The sequence below is a fragment of the Silene latifolia genome, chromosome X (assembly GCF_048544455.1).
Source record: "Silene latifolia isolate original U9 population chromosome X, ASM4854445v1, whole genome shotgun sequence".
In the NCBI taxonomy this organism is placed as follows: Eukaryota; Viridiplantae; Streptophyta; class Magnoliopsida; order Caryophyllales; family Caryophyllaceae; genus Silene; species Silene latifolia.
In genome coordinates this window covers 307,467,318-307,490,937 of record NC_133537.1, presented here as the reverse complement: position 1 = coordinate 307,490,937, position 23,620 = coordinate 307,467,318, and the positions used below count along the sequence as shown (strand labels likewise).

The following is a 23,620-nucleotide window of genomic DNA, read 5'->3' as shown; positions in this document are numbered from 1 at the left end:
CACGCAGGTGCTCCCCTCAACTGGCGACCACCCCATCCAACGTTGGCCCGTCTCGGGGCCTCCTCCTCCTCAACAACCTCCTCCTCTAGGACCTCGTCCTCAGCAGCCATCACCGCAGCGGTGAAAGCCTCCTCCAACGCCTCCTCAAGCACCTGAGAAGGGTCAACGGCAGTGTCCACGTCCATGGGGTCTCTCCCAGATGTAGAAGCCTCGTCATCTGCAACATTAAAGTAAATTTAGGCCGCGTCAAGTGACGACAAGCCTTGATTAGGGGATTTTCGAGTTTTCGGAGCTCCGAAATCGCTCTTTTCTTGCCATCTTTGGCAATTTTTCCCACAAACCCGTCCGCTTATGTGGTAATTTGGGTCAAGTCAAGCCTAAAGTTGAAGCCTAGTCATGGGTTCGAGTCGGAATTTCGACAGCATTTCGTTATAACGGCGATTATGCCCTAGGAAGTGTCCTAAAAAAGCCGTCACCAATCAAAATTCCGAGAAGGTAGGAATTTTACCCATCATACAAGGAGTCCAAATATCAAGTTTCGTCATAAATGGGCAATCCTAAGGCTATTTTCGAAGCAATTTACGGTTTAGCTGTAAAACCGTCTCAATTTCACTCAAATGCTCAAAACTCAACGAAAATTCGAAACAAATACATGATTATGATCCTTATACTACCAATTAGCCATTTACAAAGTCAATTTTGCAAGGCAAAGTCATTGGGAGAAAAGCCCCAAATTTTCGACTAATTGGGGTCGAAAACCCTAATTTTGTCGATCCCATATATTCGATCAAATACGGATGATAAATGCAAGATTAGTACACATACCTCGATTAGTCATGGAAAATGCAAGCTTTTGGATCAAATTTTGACGAAAATGGTTGGAATTTGAGAGAGAAATTGAGAATTTGTGTTTCGAGTAAATGAAATAAACCCTCTGTTTCATCGGGTTTTTACGCAGGAAAGACACGCCCAGGAATAGACGCAGCAGGTGCTGCGCCTCTTCCAAGGGATGCAGCTCTTGCTGCGCCTTTTCCTCAGTTTTCCTTCATACGAATTTTCAGAAATTCGTTATGAGTTCGTTACTTTCTGGGCCCATCTTTGGTGCGCCTCTTCCTTGATGCCATATCACATATTTGATCCGTTTGACGTATATTCTTCGCCCGGATCCATATTTCTAAGCCAACTGCAGACTGCCATATATTATTATTTTTATCCAAGACCTAGCTTGTCACAACGAGCGTTCCTTCTTTGACAGGTGTTTCGACACACCTCTATTCCGTTCCCCCAGCGAGAGTACACGGATAGACATTCCCTCTCGAGACATGGAGATCAGTTCCCGATTCTGTTCCCCCAGCGAGAGTTCACAACCGACAGTCACTTCCTTTCGAGACATGGAGATCAACATCGACTCAAAGCTCTTCCGAAGTTTGTTTGAAGCCGACCACAAGCAAATTTCTCCCAGCAGTTCCAGACTATGTCCTGCTATTTTCTCTCAATATCGCGTTTTGTTTCCCCTGGAGTTTCAAGGAATTTCAGGTATGGTCTCTTTTTATGGCTGGCGAGCTTCCTTACGTAGTCTAATGGACTTTAAACGACCCTCCCCGATAGTCGACAGACTCTAAAATTGTTCCCGACGACAGGTCCTTGGTTCAGGCCCCTTGACCCGCCTCGCGTCGCCATGGTCGTCAGGTTGTAATCTTAGATTGATCTGATGGCTATACTTTGACTTTCGCTTTGTCCAAGCCTCAGTCAAAGTGGGGGCTCTGTAGATACCTCATTTCTGCACCTCCCGCAAACCACCCGGTGATGATTGGGCCGCATGTTTGGTACGCGAAACGATTTGTGACAGTTCGTAAGTTTATCGTCAAGTGATCGCCCAAACACTTATGTCTACCTCTTAATTGTCATCTACGTGCCGATACGGTCATTTTGGCAGTAATTAGAGTACATTTGGAGTCCGGGTCATAAAACCGTCTTCATTTTCTAAAACCGAGTCAGAATGTTCTGGAATGTTCCGGATATTTTTATTCCATATTTTACAATCTTTTAATCTTTGGCAAAGAATTTCCCGTAATATTCACACAAAATATTAAGGAAAACAAGATTAATCCGTTATTCCATAACCAAAACACGGAAATCTTTCTTCCGCGGGAGGAAACCGCTTTGGAAATGATGCAGCAGGTGATGTGCCTCTTCCAAGAGACGCAGTGCCTGCTGCGCCTCTTCCCAAGTCCTTTTCTGCGTATTTTTTCATATCTTTTCATATCTTTTCGAGATTCACTTCCAAAGTTTCTCCGAAAACCCTAATTTCCTCCACGTGATTAGTATAAATAGAGACCTTCGGTCTCACATATTTCTCACGCGAGTGTCCGCCCTTCTCATCTCCCTTTGCATTCTAGACCACGTTCTTACTTTTTGACGTCTACGTGCTTGAACTTTCGACCACGTAAGCTCGGATCTTTCTGAGTACCAGCTTCGTTTTGCATGACCGACCAATTTGACCAACTCCACCATAATCAACTTTAATCAACTTTGTTCGTTTTCCTCTTACGAGGGCACTTTCGTCTACATTCGAGTCGAGCATCACTAAATGTTAACTTAGTTCATCTCGTTTCGTCAAACATGTAAGTCTGAGGGTGTATAATCCTATTTTAATTATTGTTCTTTATTTTTGTAATCATAATGTAAGGTTTATGTCGAAAGTATTGCTAAAACCGATTTATAAAATCATGCTTTAAATCCTTTTTTACGAATTACCAGAAGATGACCGTCGAGAAAGGACGCAGCAACTGCTGCGCCTCTTCGAAGGGACGCAGCACCTGCCGCGCCTCTTCGTGAGGCTGTCGCAGTTCCTGCTTCCTTTCTTCTTCCTTCGTCTTTTGTCAATTTGTTCCTTTTTATTTCGTTTCTTCTTTGATTCTTTGACACAATAATTTAAGCATAATAATCTGACATATCATCAATAAATCATTAGTAATTAATTCCTCTTTTAAATCCCGACTTAGATCCCAAGTAATTCATATTTGCGGGTTTTCGTCATTAAAATCAATTCGGGTTTTAGAGATTCGATTCATCAAAATTGAGTCTCTGGAATTCATCTTTGATATATTTGCATCTGTTGTTTATCGTCACCGTTGTTAATCCATCATTAATTCGTTTAACCCAATTAGTTTGTTAATTTGTAATTAATAATTCATTAATCTCGTATATAATTCATTCTAATCGGTTTCATCCATGTTTTATCGCTTTCATGACCATTAATCGCATGTAAATAACTTGCTAATCACTTTCATCCAAGTCAAATAATATAATCAAGCATTAAATTAACCAACAAATATTAACGACTTGTAATTCCGGCTTCACAACCAGAATTGAGCCAAGAACCCTCTTCCAAAGAACGCAGCTCTGCTGCGCCTGTTCCTGGTTGATTTATGTCTCTGAACTCCTGTGTTGCTTTGACCTAGTTTATTAATTATGTATTAATTTACTATTAATCGTATTATCGCCCTAATTCATGTTCGTTAATTTATTTATTTATTCTTTCTCAAATTATCCGTTTTAGATGTATTTTCGACATAAATCATTAATCCAATGTAATTATTGTAATTTTTATTATTGTATTCCTTTTACTGTATCACTTGTATGTTTTCACATGTAATCAATCTTAATTCCAACTTCGACCCAATTGTATGTTAAGTTACATATTTACCGACTTAGTCTAATTCTTCACATGATAGGATTAAAACGTTGGATGTTGCATTGCATGCATATAAATCGACAACATATCGAGTATAGATGATTTTCCCTAATCATTAGTAGAGGTCGCTATCGAGGCGGGCGGGATTAGGTGTTCGATCAAAAGAGATTCCTAATACGTACCCTCACCCCTTACTCCAGATCTCTGTGAACATCCGTGTTCATTGGCATCCACAAGAGTCATTCTAGACATAGAATGCTAAGGGTAACGAGTTCTTGGTGTTCATATCACTACTTTGTGTCTTGACATGGCACGAGGTATTCGAACGGTTTCCAATTTTCCACAATAAATTGGTGGCGACTCCACAAATGCAAACGCTTATTTCCCAAACACCCCCGTGGGCCCGCGTCCACACATATTTCCTTAGCCGAAGTACAATAAGAAAAATGATCGAATTCATTAGACGTCATGCCATTTTGCAACAGGCTTATCGCTTTCGAGTTTTTCTCAGCCTTCTTGTAATCAGCCTCCACATAGTCTTCTTCCTTTTTCTCATAGGTAGTGCCTTCAGTAAATCCAACCAAAATTTTATTTGGTCTATTTTGTATGATCTTCCAGCACTCCCAATCATGTCCTTTTATGTAGTGTGTCATCATGTTCTTCCAAAGTCCATGATTCTTCCCATCAAAGACGGGACACTTTAGATACTTGGAATCCATTTCACACGTGTAAGGCAGCAGAATGATGAAAAAATAAAAAAAAAAAAAGAGATAGACGGATCAGCCTCTTTACAGTTAGGCAATCAAGAGCACGAGGCTCTGATATCAATTGAAGAGTCTATCGATCCGAAATACTCAAGAGGGGTGGGTGAATTGAGTATTAAAACTTTAGCCCACTTTTTCGAATGTTCGTATGAGTGTGAATTGATAATTAATTACTTAAAGTTTATTAATTAAACTTTGACTAATTAATTAAACAGAGTTAAAACATAAAGAAACGAACAACAGAAAATGAGTGACACACGTGATTTTGAAGTGGTTCAGTTTCACAAGTCGAAACCTACGTCCACTATTCTCGATTAATAATTTTAGTACCTTTCTACGGATTACAAAATTACTAACCCGCTCGTACAACTAACTCTAGTTGCAACTCAATTGAGTACCATTAAATACTCGGATTTGTCTAACTTACGTTAATAAGAAAGCACTTGATTGTTCTGCTAAGTTGTCCACACAATTGAACGAGTAAGAAATAATATAAAGTACTATTATCCAATAACGTAATCTATGAAAGCAAATAACAATATGAAGCACGACTTTTCGAAAGGATTATCAAATTGCAAAAACAAATTTATTACTCAATAAAACGTTTACTCGATTTTGCAAAGGATCTCTTTTAATTGCGAAAATTTGATTTAAAACAATGAAGTACTTGTGTATATATAGTAGAGGAGAAAGCTAGGGTTTTTACAAAATCCTATAAGAGTCGTGCGGCCCTTATGATTTGTTTTACAAAAAACAAATCTTATCTATTCTTATTATGATTTGATTAATATCTCAACATAAGTAAATAAGGTAAATCTATAAGTTATTAAGATAGGAAAGTATCTTTGCAATAACTTATTCTAAATTTAACCTAATAGATTACTTGTGAAATGGTATAGAATGAAGTGGACGACGGCTCATAAGCTTATCGTCTTAATTCGAACCCCTAGAGGAAATATCAATACATGAATTGGGGTTTAGATCTAGATATATTTGAGAACCCTAGATAGCATGACAACTCATAAGTTGTTTTACTAATCAATAGGATATTCATATATCTATTTGAATTTATCAAACCCGTATCTCCTTCCTAATATATACACATATTTTTGAAAAATATATTTAAAGATTTGAACTTCGAAAAATCGATTTTAAACCTTTAAAATTGTGACTTCATATCGCAACCTAAAGTTATAGGTCAAATAACTATAACATTAAGCTTGAGAAGTAAAGTTATAGGTGAAATATCTATAACTTTACCTTCTCAAAATTACTCTCATAAATACCGTTAATGGACGATGTCCTATACTAGCTAATCTTCCTGGAGATCTTCAGTATAAAGATCATCTCTTCATCTTGATCATAAGCTCTTCATCCTGAGCTTCTTAAAGAGTTGATCGTGCCTTTTGCTTGAGTAATCATCGTAGTCAACAATGCTTTTAAGAATCTTCAATGTTATAGCTCAAGCAGCTATAACATTACCTTCACGATGCTTCACAAATCTTCAATGTTATAGCTATGAATGCTATAACATTGCATGCTTATATAGTAATCCTCATTAAAACTAACAAGGACTAAACTAACGATTACGAGCAACAGATATATAAAATAAGATATACTTTTCATTATCAAAACATAACATATAACTATATGGTCCAACAACAATATCCCTCCAATACAGCAGGGAACCTCACATAATGCAATCCCAGATCCATAATGCCTCTAAGGTATCTCATCAACTTTTTAAGAGCGTTCCAATGATCATCACTAGGATTGTGAGTATATCGACTGAGTTTACTAACTACATAAGCTATGTCAGGTCGAGTACAGTTCATCAAAAACAGCAAACTCCCAATTATTTTAGCATACTCGGATTGAGAAACAGCCAAACGATTATGTCTCTTCAATTGAACACTAGCATCATAAGGAGTTCTTACCGGCGATACATCAAAACAATTAAATTTCTTTAAAATTTTCTCTACATAGTGTGATTGTGATAAAGTGAAACCGTCATTTTGTTTATTGACTTTAACACCCAAAACCACATCTACTTCACCAAGATCTTTCATGTCGAAATGAGAGGATAAGAAATTTTTAGTCTCATTTATGTGATTAATATGTGTACCCAAAATTAACATATCATCAACATATAAGCAGATTATCACACAATCTAAATCAAACATTTCAGTGTAAACACATGCATCAGATCTGTTGACAATAAAACCAAAACTAAGAATATAGTCTTATGAAATTTCTCATACCATTGCTTAGGTGCATGCTTAAGTCCATACAAAGATTTCTTAAACTTATATACCTTGTGCTCTTGTCCTGGTACCACAAAACCAGGCGGTTGCTCCATATAAATTTCCTCATTCAATCCACCATTTAAGAAAGTTGTCTTTTACATCCATTTGGTGAACTAACAGATTATGAGTAGATGCAAGAGCAAACAAAACACGAATAGTAGCAATCTTTAGTCACAAGTGAATAAGTAGAGAAATAATTAATACCATGCTTTTGAGTGAATCCTGTAATCACAAGTCTAGCTTTGTATTTTTCAATGGATCCATCAGTTTTAAGCTTCTTCTTAAAAATCCATTTGCAACCTATAGGTTTACTACTTTTAGGCAAATCAACAAGCTCCCATGTGTGATTAGTCCAAATAGATTCCAATTCACTATGAATAGCATCCATCCAGAAACTAGTATCAATAGAACTTATAGAATCATCATAAGTACGAAGGTCCTCATCAATAATATGCAAACAAACCACATGTTCATCGATAAATATATCATTAGACTCGGTCACAAATGATGTTTCCCAATCAGGACCAAAGCTATTTTTTGTTCTTTTCCTTTTACCCCTTCTGGGTTCATTATTCTCGTTAATGCAACTCAATGTAGAAGTGGTACTAACAGGTAAAGACAAGGAAGAAGATGCATGATCAGATAACTGTGCATTTTTATTAAGTGGAAAAATATGTTCAAAATATGCAGCATCACGAGATTCACAAATAGATCTGTCACTCAATCGCATGAATCTATATGCAGCACTATTCTCGGCACAACCAATAAAGACACAGTCAAAAGTTTTAGGTCTAATGGTCTTACGTCTAAACAAAGGTATACCCACCTTGGCTAGACATCTCCACACTTTCAGAATTTTCATATTAGGCGCAAAGCCTTTCCATAATTCATGTGGGGTCTTATCCAATTTCTTGTGAGGTACTCTATTAAGCACATAAGTAGCAGATAGAACAACATCACCCCACATATTATCAGATAAACGAAAGGACACAAGCATAACATTCATCATATCTTTAAGAGTTCTATTCTTTCTTTCAGCTATGCCGTTTTGTTGAGGTGTATAAGGGGCAGACGATTGGCGTATAATACCGTTTTGTTCACATACTTCCTTTAGGAAAGTTGTCCCATATTCCCCACCTCGGCCTGACCTGACTTTCTTTATCTTTCTGTCTAACTGGTTTTCAACTTCGGCCTTATAAATAAGAAATTTGTGTTCGGCCTCATCTTTTGTTCTCAAAAGGTATACTCTCGTATATCTAGAGTAGTCATCGACAAAGGTAATGTAGTAGTGTTTTCCACCCTTACTCTCCGTTTTTCTAAAGTCAGCTAAGTCCGTATAAATTAATTCAAGCAACTCAATTGATCTTTCAATTACTAACTTAAACGGTTTAGTGGTGTGTTTTGCTTCTACACATATTCACATTTATGGTCACATTTAGTCAGATAGGTAAAATGCCTCTGATTTGCAAGCGTCTCATTGAACCAGCATTCACATGTCCTATTCTACCATGCCATAAATTAATTCAAAAGACTCAACAATATAAGTAGAAGTAGAAGCATTATTATTCATCTCAACAAAGTTGTTCAAAACAAACAACCCACCACAAGAATAACCTTTCTCCCACAAACTCACCATTGCGAGTTAAAACAAGCTTGTCACCTTCAAACACTAGCTTAATACCAACTTTATTAAGCAAAAAAACAGAAATTAAATCTCTACGCAAAGATGGCAAAATAATACATTTTGTAAAGCCAAGGTTTTGCCAGAATTCAGTTTGAGTAAAACTTTACCCTTACCAAGCGCCTTAGACGAACTTTCATTGCCTACCTTTGCTATGCTTGACTCGTTAAGCTCTCAAGCCGAGCCGAGCTTTGACCGAGCCGATCTCGAGTTGCTCGCGAGCTGTCTCGTCTCATTAACACCCTTAATTGTACTATGTACTCCACAAATAACTTACTACTTTAGAGGTGTGTTTAATACAATTAACTTGTAATTTTACACTAATACTTGTATAAAACCGGCTTGTACGTATAGAAATTATCACAAAATCTCACTTTAGACGGACACTATCCGTCTAAAGTTGTAGACGGGTCAAATATCACACTACTTTCATAATAAGATAAATAACAAGTGAAATGTCACCACTTTATCTTATTATGCAAATCGTGATATATTCGACTCGTCTACATTTTAGATGGATATACCCGTCTAAAGTGAGACTAATTGAAAAATTATTCCATACGGAAATATTGAAGCGGTGGGTAGATGATAAAGATTAAAAAAAGATAAAATTGTGAATGGAGATATTGAGTCAAATAAAGTGGGGGCATACTTGATTCGGCAATCGGATTGTTTGTAGATAAGTCGTGAATCCTTTTGCGTACGAAAGGTACCCAAAGTCAACGAAGGAGGCACATGTTTATCACGTTACATGCCTCAACATTTGTATTTATACTACAAACTCACGGTTTAAGTTCATCACTTAACCACCTAATATAATATCTTAATCTTAATACTCCGTAATAGATTACATTTATCCTCTTATTATCATGGCCAAGACTTTGAGTTCCTCCTTCATTCTCGCCATTTTTATGGCACTCTTTCTAATTATTTCAGGTAATCCCCCTCCCACGAGTCCGGATAATTGTACTTGGTAGTTTTACTTGTTACTAATTGATTTGTGCATGCATGGTTTTCACTTTTCAGGTCTGACAACGGCGAGCCACATCTATGAAAACAAAGCAAGCTCCTGTAAGCATGGTGGGGAATTTTGTGGTGGATTTGCAGGATTTGAGTGTTGTCAAGGGTTAAAATGCGTACTTGATGGAGATTATGCTGATGCCGGAGGAATTTGTTATCCAATTTTTTAGATCCAACTCCATGCATGCAAACATCCGCTATCTGCTTGTCCTCTTCAAGTCTACACCGTCCTCGATCCCATTCTTCATTATGTTTTGTTTTCGCCATCATAAACTACTTGTATTACCCGTACTATGAGTAAATCGTCATGTAGTATAAACTTAATAAAACTGTGTGTAATTGTCTTTATGGAAATCAAAAGAATGGATGAAATAACTTTTATCAAACAAAAAGCAAATTAAAAAGAAAGTCAAACACCATTTTAGTATATTTCTATTAAAATCTGGAGAATCTCTTTTTCTCGCCATTGACAGCAACCGGAGAGGCGGGGAATAGAGAGTACTAAAGTAAGTCAATACAAGACGATTGTGTTATTTGTGTACAATTTTCCTCTTTGGAACAAGGTATAATAACATCAACTTCCAAACATGATGAGCCAACAGATGTGCGCCAGAATAAATTGATTACCATCTCAATGTCCTGCGGATTTGTGTACAACACTGTTTCCGCTGGATAGATGGTTTTATTGCGACCAAAAGATGGTGCATATTTTTACTCATGAACGGGTATGGGGTCATGTGACAATATGAGACCATAGAAGTGATAGAACACATATTTTGTATGCATTTTGCCCAAATGATTCCCCCTCCAAAGTTAGCAATGGAACCGAACCCAGGGTTATGCAATACCCAAGTGCACAAGAACATCAACTCTCTATAACCTTTCCTAAACACATCATTTCAGAAAGAAGAAGCAAGTATATGAACATGATTTATAGACTTTGGTAATTCCACTAAAAAGCTGGCAATCCAACGAAGACGGACTTCTTCAAGTCCTCATTAACACCAGTAATTAAGACTTTTTTCAATAAACCACATGAGGGAAAAAAAAAAAACCAATATCAACAGCAAAACATAAATCTTAGATCAGGTCCATCCTTGGAATAAGCCGTTGTAGATTAGCTTGACAAGAACCTTAACTAAGTATTACAAATGCTACTACCATAATGAGGGAGGTCTTGCAACATGACATAGCCTCGCGTATGCTAAACCACTGAAAACTTAACTTGAGGTTAAGGAACTGACCAAGAAAATCAACCTATATCTCGTATTAACTCCCAGGCTGTTGGAGATCAATATTCCAGGCTGAAGCCAGTTGTAACATGAGTTGATCAGGAGTCGATCCTTCCCAATCCTCAGGGATTTCAATGGCAGAAGTAGCGTCGTGCAGATTAAACAGCAGATCTCTCTTTACATTTAGGGGAATACCAAATACATCTGTCCCGTTCTCCAACACCAGATCCAACAGCTGCAACCAAGTTTGTTTTACGGTTAGCACAATCTATTTCAGATTGATGATTTGATGCCATTGTAATAAATATTGCAACTACAACAGCAGAATATGGGAACAACATTCAGAGCTAGCCGAGACGCAAATTAGAACCAATCCACCCTGTAGCTGGCCCAAACCTTGAGGGACCTGATATTTACCTAAATCGAGACCACCCAGCCCAAAATGACCCCGATCGACATTAGCCAAATTAAACTCACATGACTAATTCGAATTACACCCGAGTTTATTTTTATAATATGTCAAAAAGCTTAATATACACGACCCAAATTGACCAACCTAAAACTGCTCGACCCAAAATGATACATACCCGAATGGACCATAATTACAAACCCCGATACAAACTTAAAACATAAAATGACCAGACTGGATCTGCACCTAACCCAAATTAGCATTTGCTAAGTCTACTCAAATGCATTAAGTTTCATCATAATTGAAAACAAAACAGAAGCACATCATCAGACATCAACTTTTTTCCAAGCATACCCAAATAGCTCTAAGAATAGCACATGTCTGCCAAGACCCTAAATTAAAACTAGTTTAGACACAGCTACGCTTAAAACATGCAGCTAAATAGGAATATCAACTGACTGACAAAAAACTAAACTACTGTTCTCCTTGAAGAGAAAACAATGTCAAAAATCAGTTACAATGTTGTATACAATACAGATAAGGTGGTAAATATTAATACTACGAATCGTCAGCTTTTCCGCAGGATCAGTGCCTTGAGATGGAGCAAGGACAGAAAGGTGTAGTAGCCAGCAAGGTATTAATCAAGGCCGCAATACTGAAACACGACTGCTTTGAAAAGGTTTTGAGGACCAGCACGACCAAATATTACTCTATTTTACTACTATTATTGTAGGTCAAGATAAGCAAAAGGTTGGGAGGGATAGGACAGGTGAGATGCACTGAAAAGGAACCAACGCTAACTTAGGAAGAGCATTTCAAGTGCTGGTATTCATAAGAACAAAAAACCCGAAAGGAACTAGAAGAAGGAAGACAAATTGGAGAAGACAAATAATTTTCTCACTACTGGGGATAAAAGAAGGTAGAAGATATAGCAATGACTTCGTTTAACAAAGGTATTACATCTACCAGGCAAGGTAAAGACTACAGCAAATAACATTGTTACCATAACAGATCAGTAGCTATTGAGCAAAAATAATCTGCGGACCAACTAAGTTTTTTGATACGTAAAGGACCAACTAATGATGGTTCAGAATTAATCATTACAGAGTATTACCTGTTGAACCCAATACAAGCATAGATCAAACAAGTGCTGCTCCACCACAAATGGCATGATAGCATTTAAAGCCTCAACTGCTATCTCATCCGTGAGTTGATCAAAAACAGGACCTGATTTATCCATGAGCTTCACAAGCAAAGAATCGTCACCTGTTGACAAGACCTCGGCATAAGCCGTGTCCATATCACCGGCTTGAACAGCATCCATGGCATTACTCCAGGCAGTCCAAATTGGGTCCCGCTCTCGTCTATTGTTGTCATTGCCCAAAGCTTCTGCATCCAATTCTCGTACAGCTACTCTAGCAGGTCGGGTTGTACCATTGTCTTCACCAGCCACTCGAATAGCTGCCAGTGTAGCTTCATCCTTCGAAGCCTGCCAAACACTTCTTGCCGAAGGGCCCTCACCAAGTCTGACATGAGCGGAAACCTTATCCCATCCTCGGCGCGAAGTAACTGGGTCACTTTCATGCTCAGATCTGGGTGATCTACTATCAACACCATTGCTGCTCATGTCTCTTCTCACACCGGGTTGACCAATTTTAGCAGCACCATATGAATGAAAATCCCACGAGTCCTGGTGATCGGGTCTCCTAGGTGGGCCCCTAAGCCTCATACTTGGAGAATCTCCTTCAGGATCGTTAAATCTGTCACCATAAGGAAATCTCCCACCATAGTCACCATATCCATTATACCTGATAGGTCGATTGGAAGACCCCTCATACCCAGAACGAAAACCCCCACCCCTCCGATTTGATGCTACTGATAAATCATGTGCCATGTCTTCAACCACTCTCTCAAGACCCCGTACTCTATTCTCCAGAGTCACCATACTGTCATGTGAGCCACCCATAAACTCCTGGCATAATATATTAGTGAGAGAACATACAAAAAACCCAGCTTAAATCTATGTTACTCTGACTTGCCTGCAAGTGTCATACAGTCATGAGTCTCATGACTCGGTTTTGCACACAGTTATTTTGTGAAGAAGTTCATGTTTTCAGACAAAATTGAAGTGACAATGTATTGTGTCGTACGAATATTCAGTGTCAGACATGCGAAACACGGCCAAGGTGAAGTGTCAAGTAAAAAAGTTTTACATGCAAATAATTTGAACACACCTGTAACATATTCATGATATGAGCTTGTTGTCTCTCTAATTGAAGCAACTGCCTTTGAATAGACAGCCAATTTCCTTTACCATTCATGAGAGATCCATCAGACTGACCATCAGCTTTGGCGAAGGAAGAATCCTTGCCTTCACTGCCAGAAGTTCTGGGTCGCAGGTCTTTAGCATTTAACCCATTATCAAGCCATCTATCCTCCACATAGCCTTCAAATTCACGTTGTCCAGAAGGTATGTTGGCAGACATATTTGCTTTGCTATCCTTTATTTCAGAAATGCTTGACTCCTCTTTCTCGTTCGAGTTTAAAGAATTAAGACATTTACGTGGAACAACAACTTCCACTGGTAATTCATCAGCACCCCTCTTTTCAAGCTTTTGAAAGAATTCGGGATTCACGTCCTTATCGGTTAAAGCAGGTAACTTTTTCTTCAACATACCAACAGCTTTATCAGAAAAACTCCCACTCTTTGTTTTGTCAACAGAAGCAGACAAACCACCTTTGGATGAATCCTTGGACTGTTCAATTTTTTTGTCTTTCTGCTTATTTTTATCAGGGAAGACATCTTCAACGCCTGGAAGATTTCCTCATAAAATATAAAAGAAAAGGTAAGCGCACATGTTAAATAAGAAAGGAGAATATTTGAACATCCTAATACTATTCTGACCTTGACATGAAGCTCTTTCATCAGAAGCCCCATCTCCATTCTTTCCTGACAGCCTCTTCCACTGCTGTAGCGCTTCTGTAACACTATCTCTTACAGGCTTGATCTATAGCATACAAAACACATGATGGGAAAATAGATCATAAAACTTTTACCAAAACTTATGTGCACAAATGACATCAGAGTTGCAACAGTGATTGCAAGTTACAAACTGCTCATACAACATTAATCGGATCTCAACTTAAACAGAGTTACAGATCAGCAACATCACAAATGCTCTGCAGATTTACTTTAGTTGTATGTGTAGAGCAATGCGTAAGAACCCTCAAGTAATCTCTCTAAGCCTTCACAGATCATAACTAGAAGAGTCAAAACTCGAAAGATTAGTACACCATCAAGCTACGAATCTTTACAGTCCCAATCATTGGCTTCAATCAACCCTAAGTTAGGATTATTAACAAGGACCTAACAATTAAATGCAATTCTAGATAACTATCATATGTATCTAGCATAACCGAACAACCCGAACTTGCATAACCATAAAATGAAGTGCTTCAACTTGTTGGATTCTTATGATATTCACTGAACAATCCAAAAGTTCTTGAGCCTGATAATATAGAATATAACATTTACTGTTTATAAACTCGGCTAAATAGCCAATAGTTCTCATAACCCAAAAGGTTAAGTGGTTAACATTTAACAATACGGGTATCAAAAGTTTTCATCTTTGTATTGAGGAATGAAGAGGCATATGACTATCATTAGGTGGAAAGGGAATGCCATAAAAGACATTGAGAAAATGTCTTATAAACGGTATGCTATACGACCTTAAACTACAATGTAAAGACATAATGTTTAAATGAACAACCTTATCAAAACGGCAAGCCTCTAATACAGTCAAGGTTGATGCTGCCCCATCTTTGACCAAATCGCTTGAATGCAATGCCAGAGCAGTCAACGCCTCAGCAGCAGCCTTACGGGTGGCCCAATCTGTGCTCGCAAGGCAATCATGAATGGTCTGTAGCAAAGGTTCAAGACTTTGTGGTGTAATGGCCCCTACCTGCAGAAAGTGTGAAAACATAGAGCATTAAATCCCGAGTTTATTTTATCATTGCTTAAAAGGTGCATCATTAGCAAGTTACACTGTATCTCAAATCCAACCTCCCAGGCTCCCAGCAGTCATCACAATCATAGAAACATAACGCAGGGAACCTTATCTATGTCTGTTTTTCTCCCCAATACGGAATTATTACGTCATTAAGCAACCTAGGTTAGAATTAAAGAATAGCGTGTCTTGGTCTCCATTGAACATGGAAACAGCTGAGCAATCTACACTACACGTATTTAGAACAAATCCTAATCGAAATCATCACAATCTTAAAAGCACAGAACTGAACCCAGAGCGACGTTCCACTCTACATTTACCAATCCAATGCATCACTAAGCAAAGCAACATTGTACAAGAAGTCTACTAATCCAATTTTCTAGGCAATACATGCAATAGCACTGACACAACAATACAACAAACTGAAACCATTCAAACAGATTACAAACTGAAAATCGATGCCAAAAAGGCGAACCTGAGACAAGCTGACAACAACAGGCAACAAAGAAGATTTGGCAAAGTAGTTAGGGCTATTCAAGAACTTGCAAACCCTAGGACAAAGCTTGACAAAAGCGGAAATTGGCGGGTTAGTCGCGCAATCAACCACTCTCCCTAAGCACATTGCAGCCCCAATTTGAACCCCTTTGTTATTCTCCCCCATAGCCTCAAACAAAGGCTTAACAAACAAAGAAACCATACCACCACCATTACCTTCACCCTCACCATTACAACTATTACCACTACCCTTCAAATAAATCCCGGACAAACACCCAATCACATCCTTACACGCGTCGCGAACCCCGGAATCAGGGTCCCTTAGCCTCCTAGCCAGGTGGGCAATGATCTTAACCAAGTGGGTTCCAGTGGAATCAGGGTGGGACCCACATAGGTTAGAAAGAAGCCTAATTGACTCCTTTTTCACAGAGGGTTTCGGGTCCGAGGAAGAGGAGTCAAAGAGGCAGTTAAGGAGCATTGGAACGGCGTCGTTTTGGAGGGTTTGGATTAGGGTTTCAAGCTCTTCAATGGCGATCTGGTGGGTGTCTCTATCTGAGAGCTTAGACAAGGAGGTTAGAATCTTCTGCTTGAGCTCCACCATTGCTAAATGTGTTGACACAGATGATGTTGATAATGTTGATGATGATGTTGATAGTGTTGTTGATTGTGATCTTGAATAATTCTTTGAGAGTTTTGATGATTTGGGTCCTTGAGATTCCATTTTTTGGTTAATTTTAGGGTTTTACAGATTGGATCGAATGAGAAATTGAGTTGGAAAGGAGAGTGAATTTGAAAATTTGAGATCTGGGTTTTGTGGATTTTGAAAAATTAAAGGGAAAATGTAGTAGAAAGATTGAATAATTGATGGTGGGTATGTTGGGTTAAATGAGTTGGGTCATGGAAGCGCCATTGTTGCAGGTTAAAGCTGAGGAAATGAAGGTCGAAGAAATGCAGGATTTTGTAGAGTTGAAGGAGTGAGGTTGGACTACAAGGAGGAGTAGAAGAATTGAATTTTTTTTGAGTAAAATGTGTGTGGGGTTTTGTTGTTGTGGTGATGAAATTGGGTTTAGATCATGTTTGTAAATGCTTCAAATGAAAATTTGGGTGATTATGATTATGACAGTGCTAAACACAGATCCATAATCATTTTTATGAGTCCGGATTCTCTCCAGTAGTTACAATAACTGGAGGGTCCAGTTCCCTTGGTGATCAAATGACACGTGTACAATAGAAAAATGGACGGCTGCAATTGTTTTCTGCCTTCTCGCTGTACCATCTCTCTACTATCTCACCAATTTTTTTGATTTTGATTTAAAAAAGTTCGTCCTAACTTCAACGGCGACTGAAGTTAGCATTGCCGACAAGCTTATTTATTTCAAGCGGAAATTATTATACTAGTAAGTTTAGATATTCCGGCCAATGATTATAGAACCAAGGACGATCAAGGTCGAGACGGTGGTGATGCTAAAAGGGCGACAGTTGCAGAAACTTTGATTGGTGAGAAATTGGTCCGAGAAGAGATGACGGTCTGGTGGTTTGCCGGACATCAGGGGGTGGTTGTAATGGTGGCATGATGTGGTGATGTTCCTCTTGGGTCACCATTGATGAACACTGAAGATTGTTCAAAGCTAGTTTGATGAAGACGATAGAACTATTGTTTGAGATAATTGAATGTTGGATTCACCTATTGATTATTATCTATGAAGCATTGTAAATTGTGATTATAATAATATCTTCTTCATGTGGACGAGTAACGGAAGAGGGAGGAATTGCTCTTTGATGAAGAAGAATTAAAGGAAAGTTACAGCTTTTAATTGCAAAGGAATCACCACCCTTGGTTTTCACCCAAAACACGTGTCCTCATCTCATCATGGTACTGGACCCTCCAGTTATTTTTAGAACTGGAGAGGATCCAGACGCCATTTTTATAGAGTAAACTACAATAGAAGGACTCAAACTATCCAATTAGATAGATATAAGGACCTCAAATATTAAGGCAAAGCTTTAAGGACCTGCAACTAACGTCCATCCATTGTTCCGTTACATTCTTACATACTACAAGTGGCCATATTTATACGAAGTAAAATTGTAAGTGTTTAGGTATTTTTACCCAAGTCGATTAATTAGGGTTAATGTAGTCTTTATTCGTTGGTTGAGTGTATGTTTGTTCGTATGTCAATAAGTAAATAAAAAAATAAAGTGCGTAATGTAAATTGACACGTAAGATTTGGTGACGCGGAAAACCCAATGTGGGAACTACCGCGGGAGGGACGGTACCCTGCCAAGTATTGCACTATATAAATAGGAGGATGATTACAATCATGGCACAAAGCTAATCCTGCTGGCCCTAGGCGTCAGGCCTGCAAGATCTTGGATGAACGTATGTTATATGTCGAGATGTGATGTTGAATGTTGATGTATGAATGCCGGTGTTGAATGTGGTGTGTCTAATGAATGTCTTCTTGACTCGCTTCCTTGGCTATTTATAGGGTAAAAACCCTAGATATGTCCTACCTCGAATATGGAAAGGGAATATAATTTCCATAAGGACTCTTTCCAAACCCGGACTCCCTTGTCAATTCTCCCTGATCTCCCTAACTTCTCCCTAACTTCTCCCTGACACTTCTTTCCTTAATGCGGACGCCTCCTATGATGAGCTCCTAATCTTCCTTGAGCCCGTTTCCCCTTTCTCCAACCGCGGGCTTCCTTCCTCCTCATCACTTCTTTCATAGCCTTTACTTTATTAAGTGGGCCTCCTTTGTGGTGCTAATTTTAGCCCAAACAGTAAGCTGCAAAGATATTTTATCCACCAAGATCTTGAAGAAATTTCCACCAAATTAAAGTAATGAAAATGTGTCACTTTTGCTTGTTGTGAGCAAAGTATTGAAAGAAAGTAATAAAACCATATAGTAAATAATTAATCGTACAATTGCAATTATGTAAGGTGTAAGACGGTTTTACTAAGTTATAGTACTGTAAAACGGATTCACACTTAATCATATTAGCGAATAAAGTAGTCATTAAATATTCTTCCTTTGGTGATGTGGTAAATTGGTAATGTGTCGCAGCTTGGCGGGTTGGAGTAGAGGTGGTCACGGGTCGGGTCAAAATACAGTCCGTGTCATACGGTTCTTAAGTCGGGTTAGGAGTCAGAATACGGGAGAATACGGGTTATAGAAAAGTTTATGACGTCTTTTATTTATCATTTTTCAGCCGAAAAATACACTTTTTATAATTAAATCTTATTTAATATTAACAATATTATTAAATTCATTATTTTAATAATTATTTTATTATTTAGTGATACTCTATAAAGTAATATAAAATTGAATTTTAAATTAATTTTTGAATTAAAAATATTAATTTTTTTTATTATTATTTCAAATATAATATAAAAATATAATATTTTAATAATATTCTTAATTTATCTTTGATTCATCGGGTCGATCCTGTCGGGTCAGGTTTCGATCCTAAAATACCGGGTCATTTTCGGTCACAGGTCAAAGATTTATGAGCCTTTGACACAAACAAAACGGGTCGGGTCAGATTTTGACAGGTCTAGATGTGATCAAGAGCATTGGACATTGACGTGTTTTGTGAGGCGAAAGAAAAATGATCCGTATTTTCTTTTTTAAAGAGTAAGTTTTTTAAGGCGGTTTTACACTTATATAATTACATAATGGATCGAAACACAGCCCAATTATTGGGTAAAAATAATTACTAAAAAATCTCGTTTTATGATAAATTTGTGTAAAGTTGCCTTATATAAGTATTATTGTCTTTCACGTTAATAATTAGCGGTAACATTTTTGAGCCCCGCCATGCAATTTGTTATTTGTCTTATGCTTAAAGTGGGTGAATATCTAACATGTCTTTAACTATAAACGGATATATCCCTGTCTATAATGATGAGTATTTGTGTTACTTTAACTATTTATTATAGCACATGCCTACACGTGTACTATACATGTTTAGACTTTAGAGGTTAATGGCTATTTTGACGGAAATGCTCACGGAGTTTACTTGAGGTCCTTATAACTAGCTAGATAATGTTGAGGTCCTTAAACCTTCGCCAGGCTAAATTTTAGGTCCTTCTATTATGGTTTACTCCATTTTTATACTAGAGTGCCTGACCGAGTGTTAGTATCATCCGGAATACCAAGTTTTTAAATAGGAAAATGCATGCGGGACACGGAGGTTTGACATTTTGCCCGTAATATCCAATTTTTTAATTCGGATAAATTTTACGAGGTCATACTCGTGTTTACGAGCTTAGAAAGTGACGATTTTTTTTAAAATCGACAATCTTTCCTAGAGTTGACAAATAATAACAGGACACGAAAATACGACATGAATCCGACACGAAATTAACGGGTTTGGGTTGAGACTTAATGACCCGTTTATGTAAGTGGATCGACACGAACACGACACAATATTTTTTTTTTTTTTTTGAAAAACCCCCAAAAGCGGGTTTACGCTATCTCATTATGGTTGTCGGGTTAGAGCACCGACCCAAACTCTCCTATCGTATTGCATAGAGGGAACCCGACACGATATTTAATTAAGTAGGATTTGAGTTGAGCTCTCTAAACACGAACCCGATACGAATAACATGTTTACCAATTTAATCCTAATTTTTTTTAGTCATCCATCACATAAATATACTTAAAGTTTCTAAATATGGACATAACATGAAAACTCGACACGAGTCAATGCACGCTCTCTCTCTCTCTCTAAGTTGTAGAGGGAGAAAATCCTCTAAAATAGTACCAAAACCTTAGACTTAAGAAATGAGTTTGATTTTCTTACTCTCATTTCTTCATCTCTTTCCATAGCATTTCTCTTTTTGTATCCCTTTTTATTTTTACCCCAATTAAGATCCGACTTTATTTGTTCTTTAGCCTAAAAGAGTTATATTTAGTCATTCGTCTTACGATTAAAGGTATAAATCAAGAAGTCATCGAGTCTTTAAGAACATTTTTTGAGTTTTAATTTCATGTTTTGATTTGGATGAAACCTTCAATTAAACTGGTCGTCTTACTCGTCATAGAGGATCTCTTTAAGTCTTTCTCATAAGATCTATCATCGGCAACAGATCGTTGGCCTTTAATCGTTATGTTTGAAACCTTTCAATCGTTGTTTGCGATTTTGAAATACTTGTGCCTCTGTTGTAGTTAATGCTTGTCTTGCTACTAATATATTAGAGATTTCGTTCGTTAAAAGGCGGAACTCTTCGGTATGCGACAGCCTCTTGGCTTTTATTCTTCATGGGCTCTCTTCTCTCTAACTCACCATTTATTGGTGTGGTTAGCAGCGGCCGGGGAAGGTTTATCCGGGTCATATGGTCCCTTCTTCGACTATATGTTTAAAGTATTTGCTTTACTTACTTATTTCTGGTTGTCTTGAGAATTCTATATAAATACTACTCCCTCTCATCCACACCAAAGGTTACATTGACTTTATCACACTTGTCGAGACGTGTTTTGCAACGTGAATATCTTTAGTTATACATTATTAAAAATTATAAAAATTTGATATTCTTATAGCATTCATGACGATAAACCAAACAAGATCTCACATGACTATATTTTCTCTTATAGATTAAGAATAATATCAAAGATTCTCTACGACCATGAATAGTGCCAAAAAGTCAATGTAACCTTTGGTCTGGATGGGAGGAAGTAGGTAGTATCCCGCGCTTCGCGCGGCCTGTTTTAAAATTTTATTATTATAATTGAAGAAAAATAATATAATTCATATATAACCTTTAATATTTTTACCTATAAATAAAAATAAAATAATTGTTTTTCTCAAATTTTATTTTTTTAGGTTTAAGTTCAGTGTTTTAAAATAAAATACATATAATTTTAAGGGATATTCTACATGATACCCCTCCATTTTTCAACTTTCTACATGGTACCCCTACACTTTTTAAAATATACATGGTACCCCTAATTGTTGTCATTATCACTAAGTGTACTCCTAAACTTTATTTTCCATCAATTAAACTCGGTTTTAGGCGTTAGGTAATGACTTGGACGCGTAACCAAACTTGTCGTTTATTATCCCATGACATAAGGACTCTATTAGGCTCAATATCCATCTCGATCTTAATATTTATTGATATATATGGGCTAAAAAAATTTTGACGGGAAATTTATTGATTCCTTGCAAAATTATCACATCCAAAGATGGATATTGAGCCTAATAGAGTCCTTATGTCATGAGATGATAAATGACAAGCTTGGTTACGCGTCCAAGTAATTACTTAACGCCTAAAACGGGGTTTAATTGACGGAAAGTAAAGTTTATAGGGGTACACTTAGTGATAATGACAACAATTAGGGTACCATGTATGTTTTAAAAAGTGTAGGGGTACCATGTAGAAAGTCGAAAAATTGAGGGGTACCATGTAGAATATCCCATAATTTTTTAATTAAAACTAATACTAAGTTATAGTTAATTACGCATGATCAACGTTTTACAAAAAAAATTGTAACTGATCAAATATCACATTAATTAAAATAAAACTTATTCGAATAACAACAATCAACATTAAGGTATCAATTATATCATTTCACGATACGTTATGTTCCAAATCAGTTAAAATATTTGTTCAAAATGATGTGAATATAATTTTATGCAATTTTTAATTTTGTATGTATAACGTTTGATATTTATGTATCAAACATATATGGCCCAAACTAAACTTATTCAAATGTTTTGGTTGTGTCTTACATGTGCTATGTGTCAAACATATCTATATGAAATTTGCACATTTTGTTTTTTAACAATAATATATAACGATGTTTAAGAGTTTACCGTAAATAAAATAGGTTGAACCTTCTCAAATATCATTTTTATAAGATAACATATAAAATATTTAAATAAAAGTAATATCTAGTTAGTCATAACTAATATTTTATTCTTGACGTATACATATTTAATTAAAGATATTAAAGGAAAATGTAATGTGTATTCTACTTTTTCATGTTGTTTATATAATAGGGTTTTTCTACATGATACCCTTGTATTTATTCGAATTCTACGTGATACCCCTCGTTTTTCAAAAATACCCGTGGTACCTTTAAACATGATAAAAACAACTTAAAATACCCAAAATGCTCTAATCCGCCTCTTTAAAATGTTTAATTTATACATTTTTTATTGATTTTTTGACAATAATTTGTAATGTCATTAACATAAACATCGTCTACTCAATTGTAAACATATTTTCTTTACAAAATCTAACATATTAAAAACGTGATTTTTAGTAGATTGGGTATTTTTAGAACATTTTACTAAATTTAGGGATACCACTTATATTTTCAAAAATATAGGGGTACCACATAGAATGTGAAGAAACACGGGGTACCACGTAGAAAACCCTATATAATATTATATTACTTAATAATCATTACTTTTGTTTTAATTATTCAAACTCACTCGTGATCACTATGTACATACATACTCGTTATCAGAGTATTTAAACCTCTCAAAATCTCATATGTATTCATTTTGTCGCAATATAATTTTTTTGTTCCCACACTATAAAAACTTATATTTTAGTAGTTTTTTTTAAGTTTTTTTTTTAATAAATACAATGACTCTTCAAAATATATTAATGGTCTAAGTTTTATAACTTTCTCAAAATATTTTTTTACGTAAATGTAAAACATTGTAAGATACTCACTTTAATCATCTCTACATATCAAAATATGTTAATAAATATAATGAAAATTATACTCGATTGAAAGCATTTTTCACAATGAACGTTTTTATTTACAATTTAGAATTTTTATTAGAATATTTTTTTAATAAATTTAGAATCAAATCAACGTAATTATTTAATGTAATTTTATAATAAAATTTATTAAATTATAATTAATATTACTGAGATTTATGCTGCATTTATTATGTTTATATTAAATGATTAGCTGTAATAAATGCTTGTCATTAAGGTTGTATAGGACACGTGGCGCATCCACAGCGATTCAACCCAGTTTTAT

General features: G+C 36.6%; 1 protein-coding gene across 1 annotated transcript; it reads right to left on the bottom strand.

Moving 5' to 3' along the window:
• Positions 1 to 10,385: 10,385 nt before the first annotated feature.
• On the bottom strand, positions 10,386 to 19,804 carry LOC141617374 (microtubule-associated protein TORTIFOLIA1-like). Its single transcript, XM_074434561.1, has 7 exons — positions 19,733 to 19,804; positions 15,592 to 16,775; positions 14,880 to 15,071; positions 14,015 to 14,117; positions 13,344 to 13,921; positions 12,224 to 13,081; positions 10,386 to 10,935 (listed from the first exon to the last, which is right to left on the bottom strand). The coding sequence occupies exons 2-7, from the start codon at positions 16,330 to 16,332 to the stop codon at positions 10,738 to 10,740; spliced, it is 2,670 nt and encodes an 889-aa protein (XP_074290662.1). The 5' UTR covers positions 16,333 to 16,775; positions 19,733 to 19,804; the 3' UTR covers positions 10,386 to 10,737.
• Between the last annotated feature and the right edge of the window lie 3,816 nt (positions 19,805 to 23,620).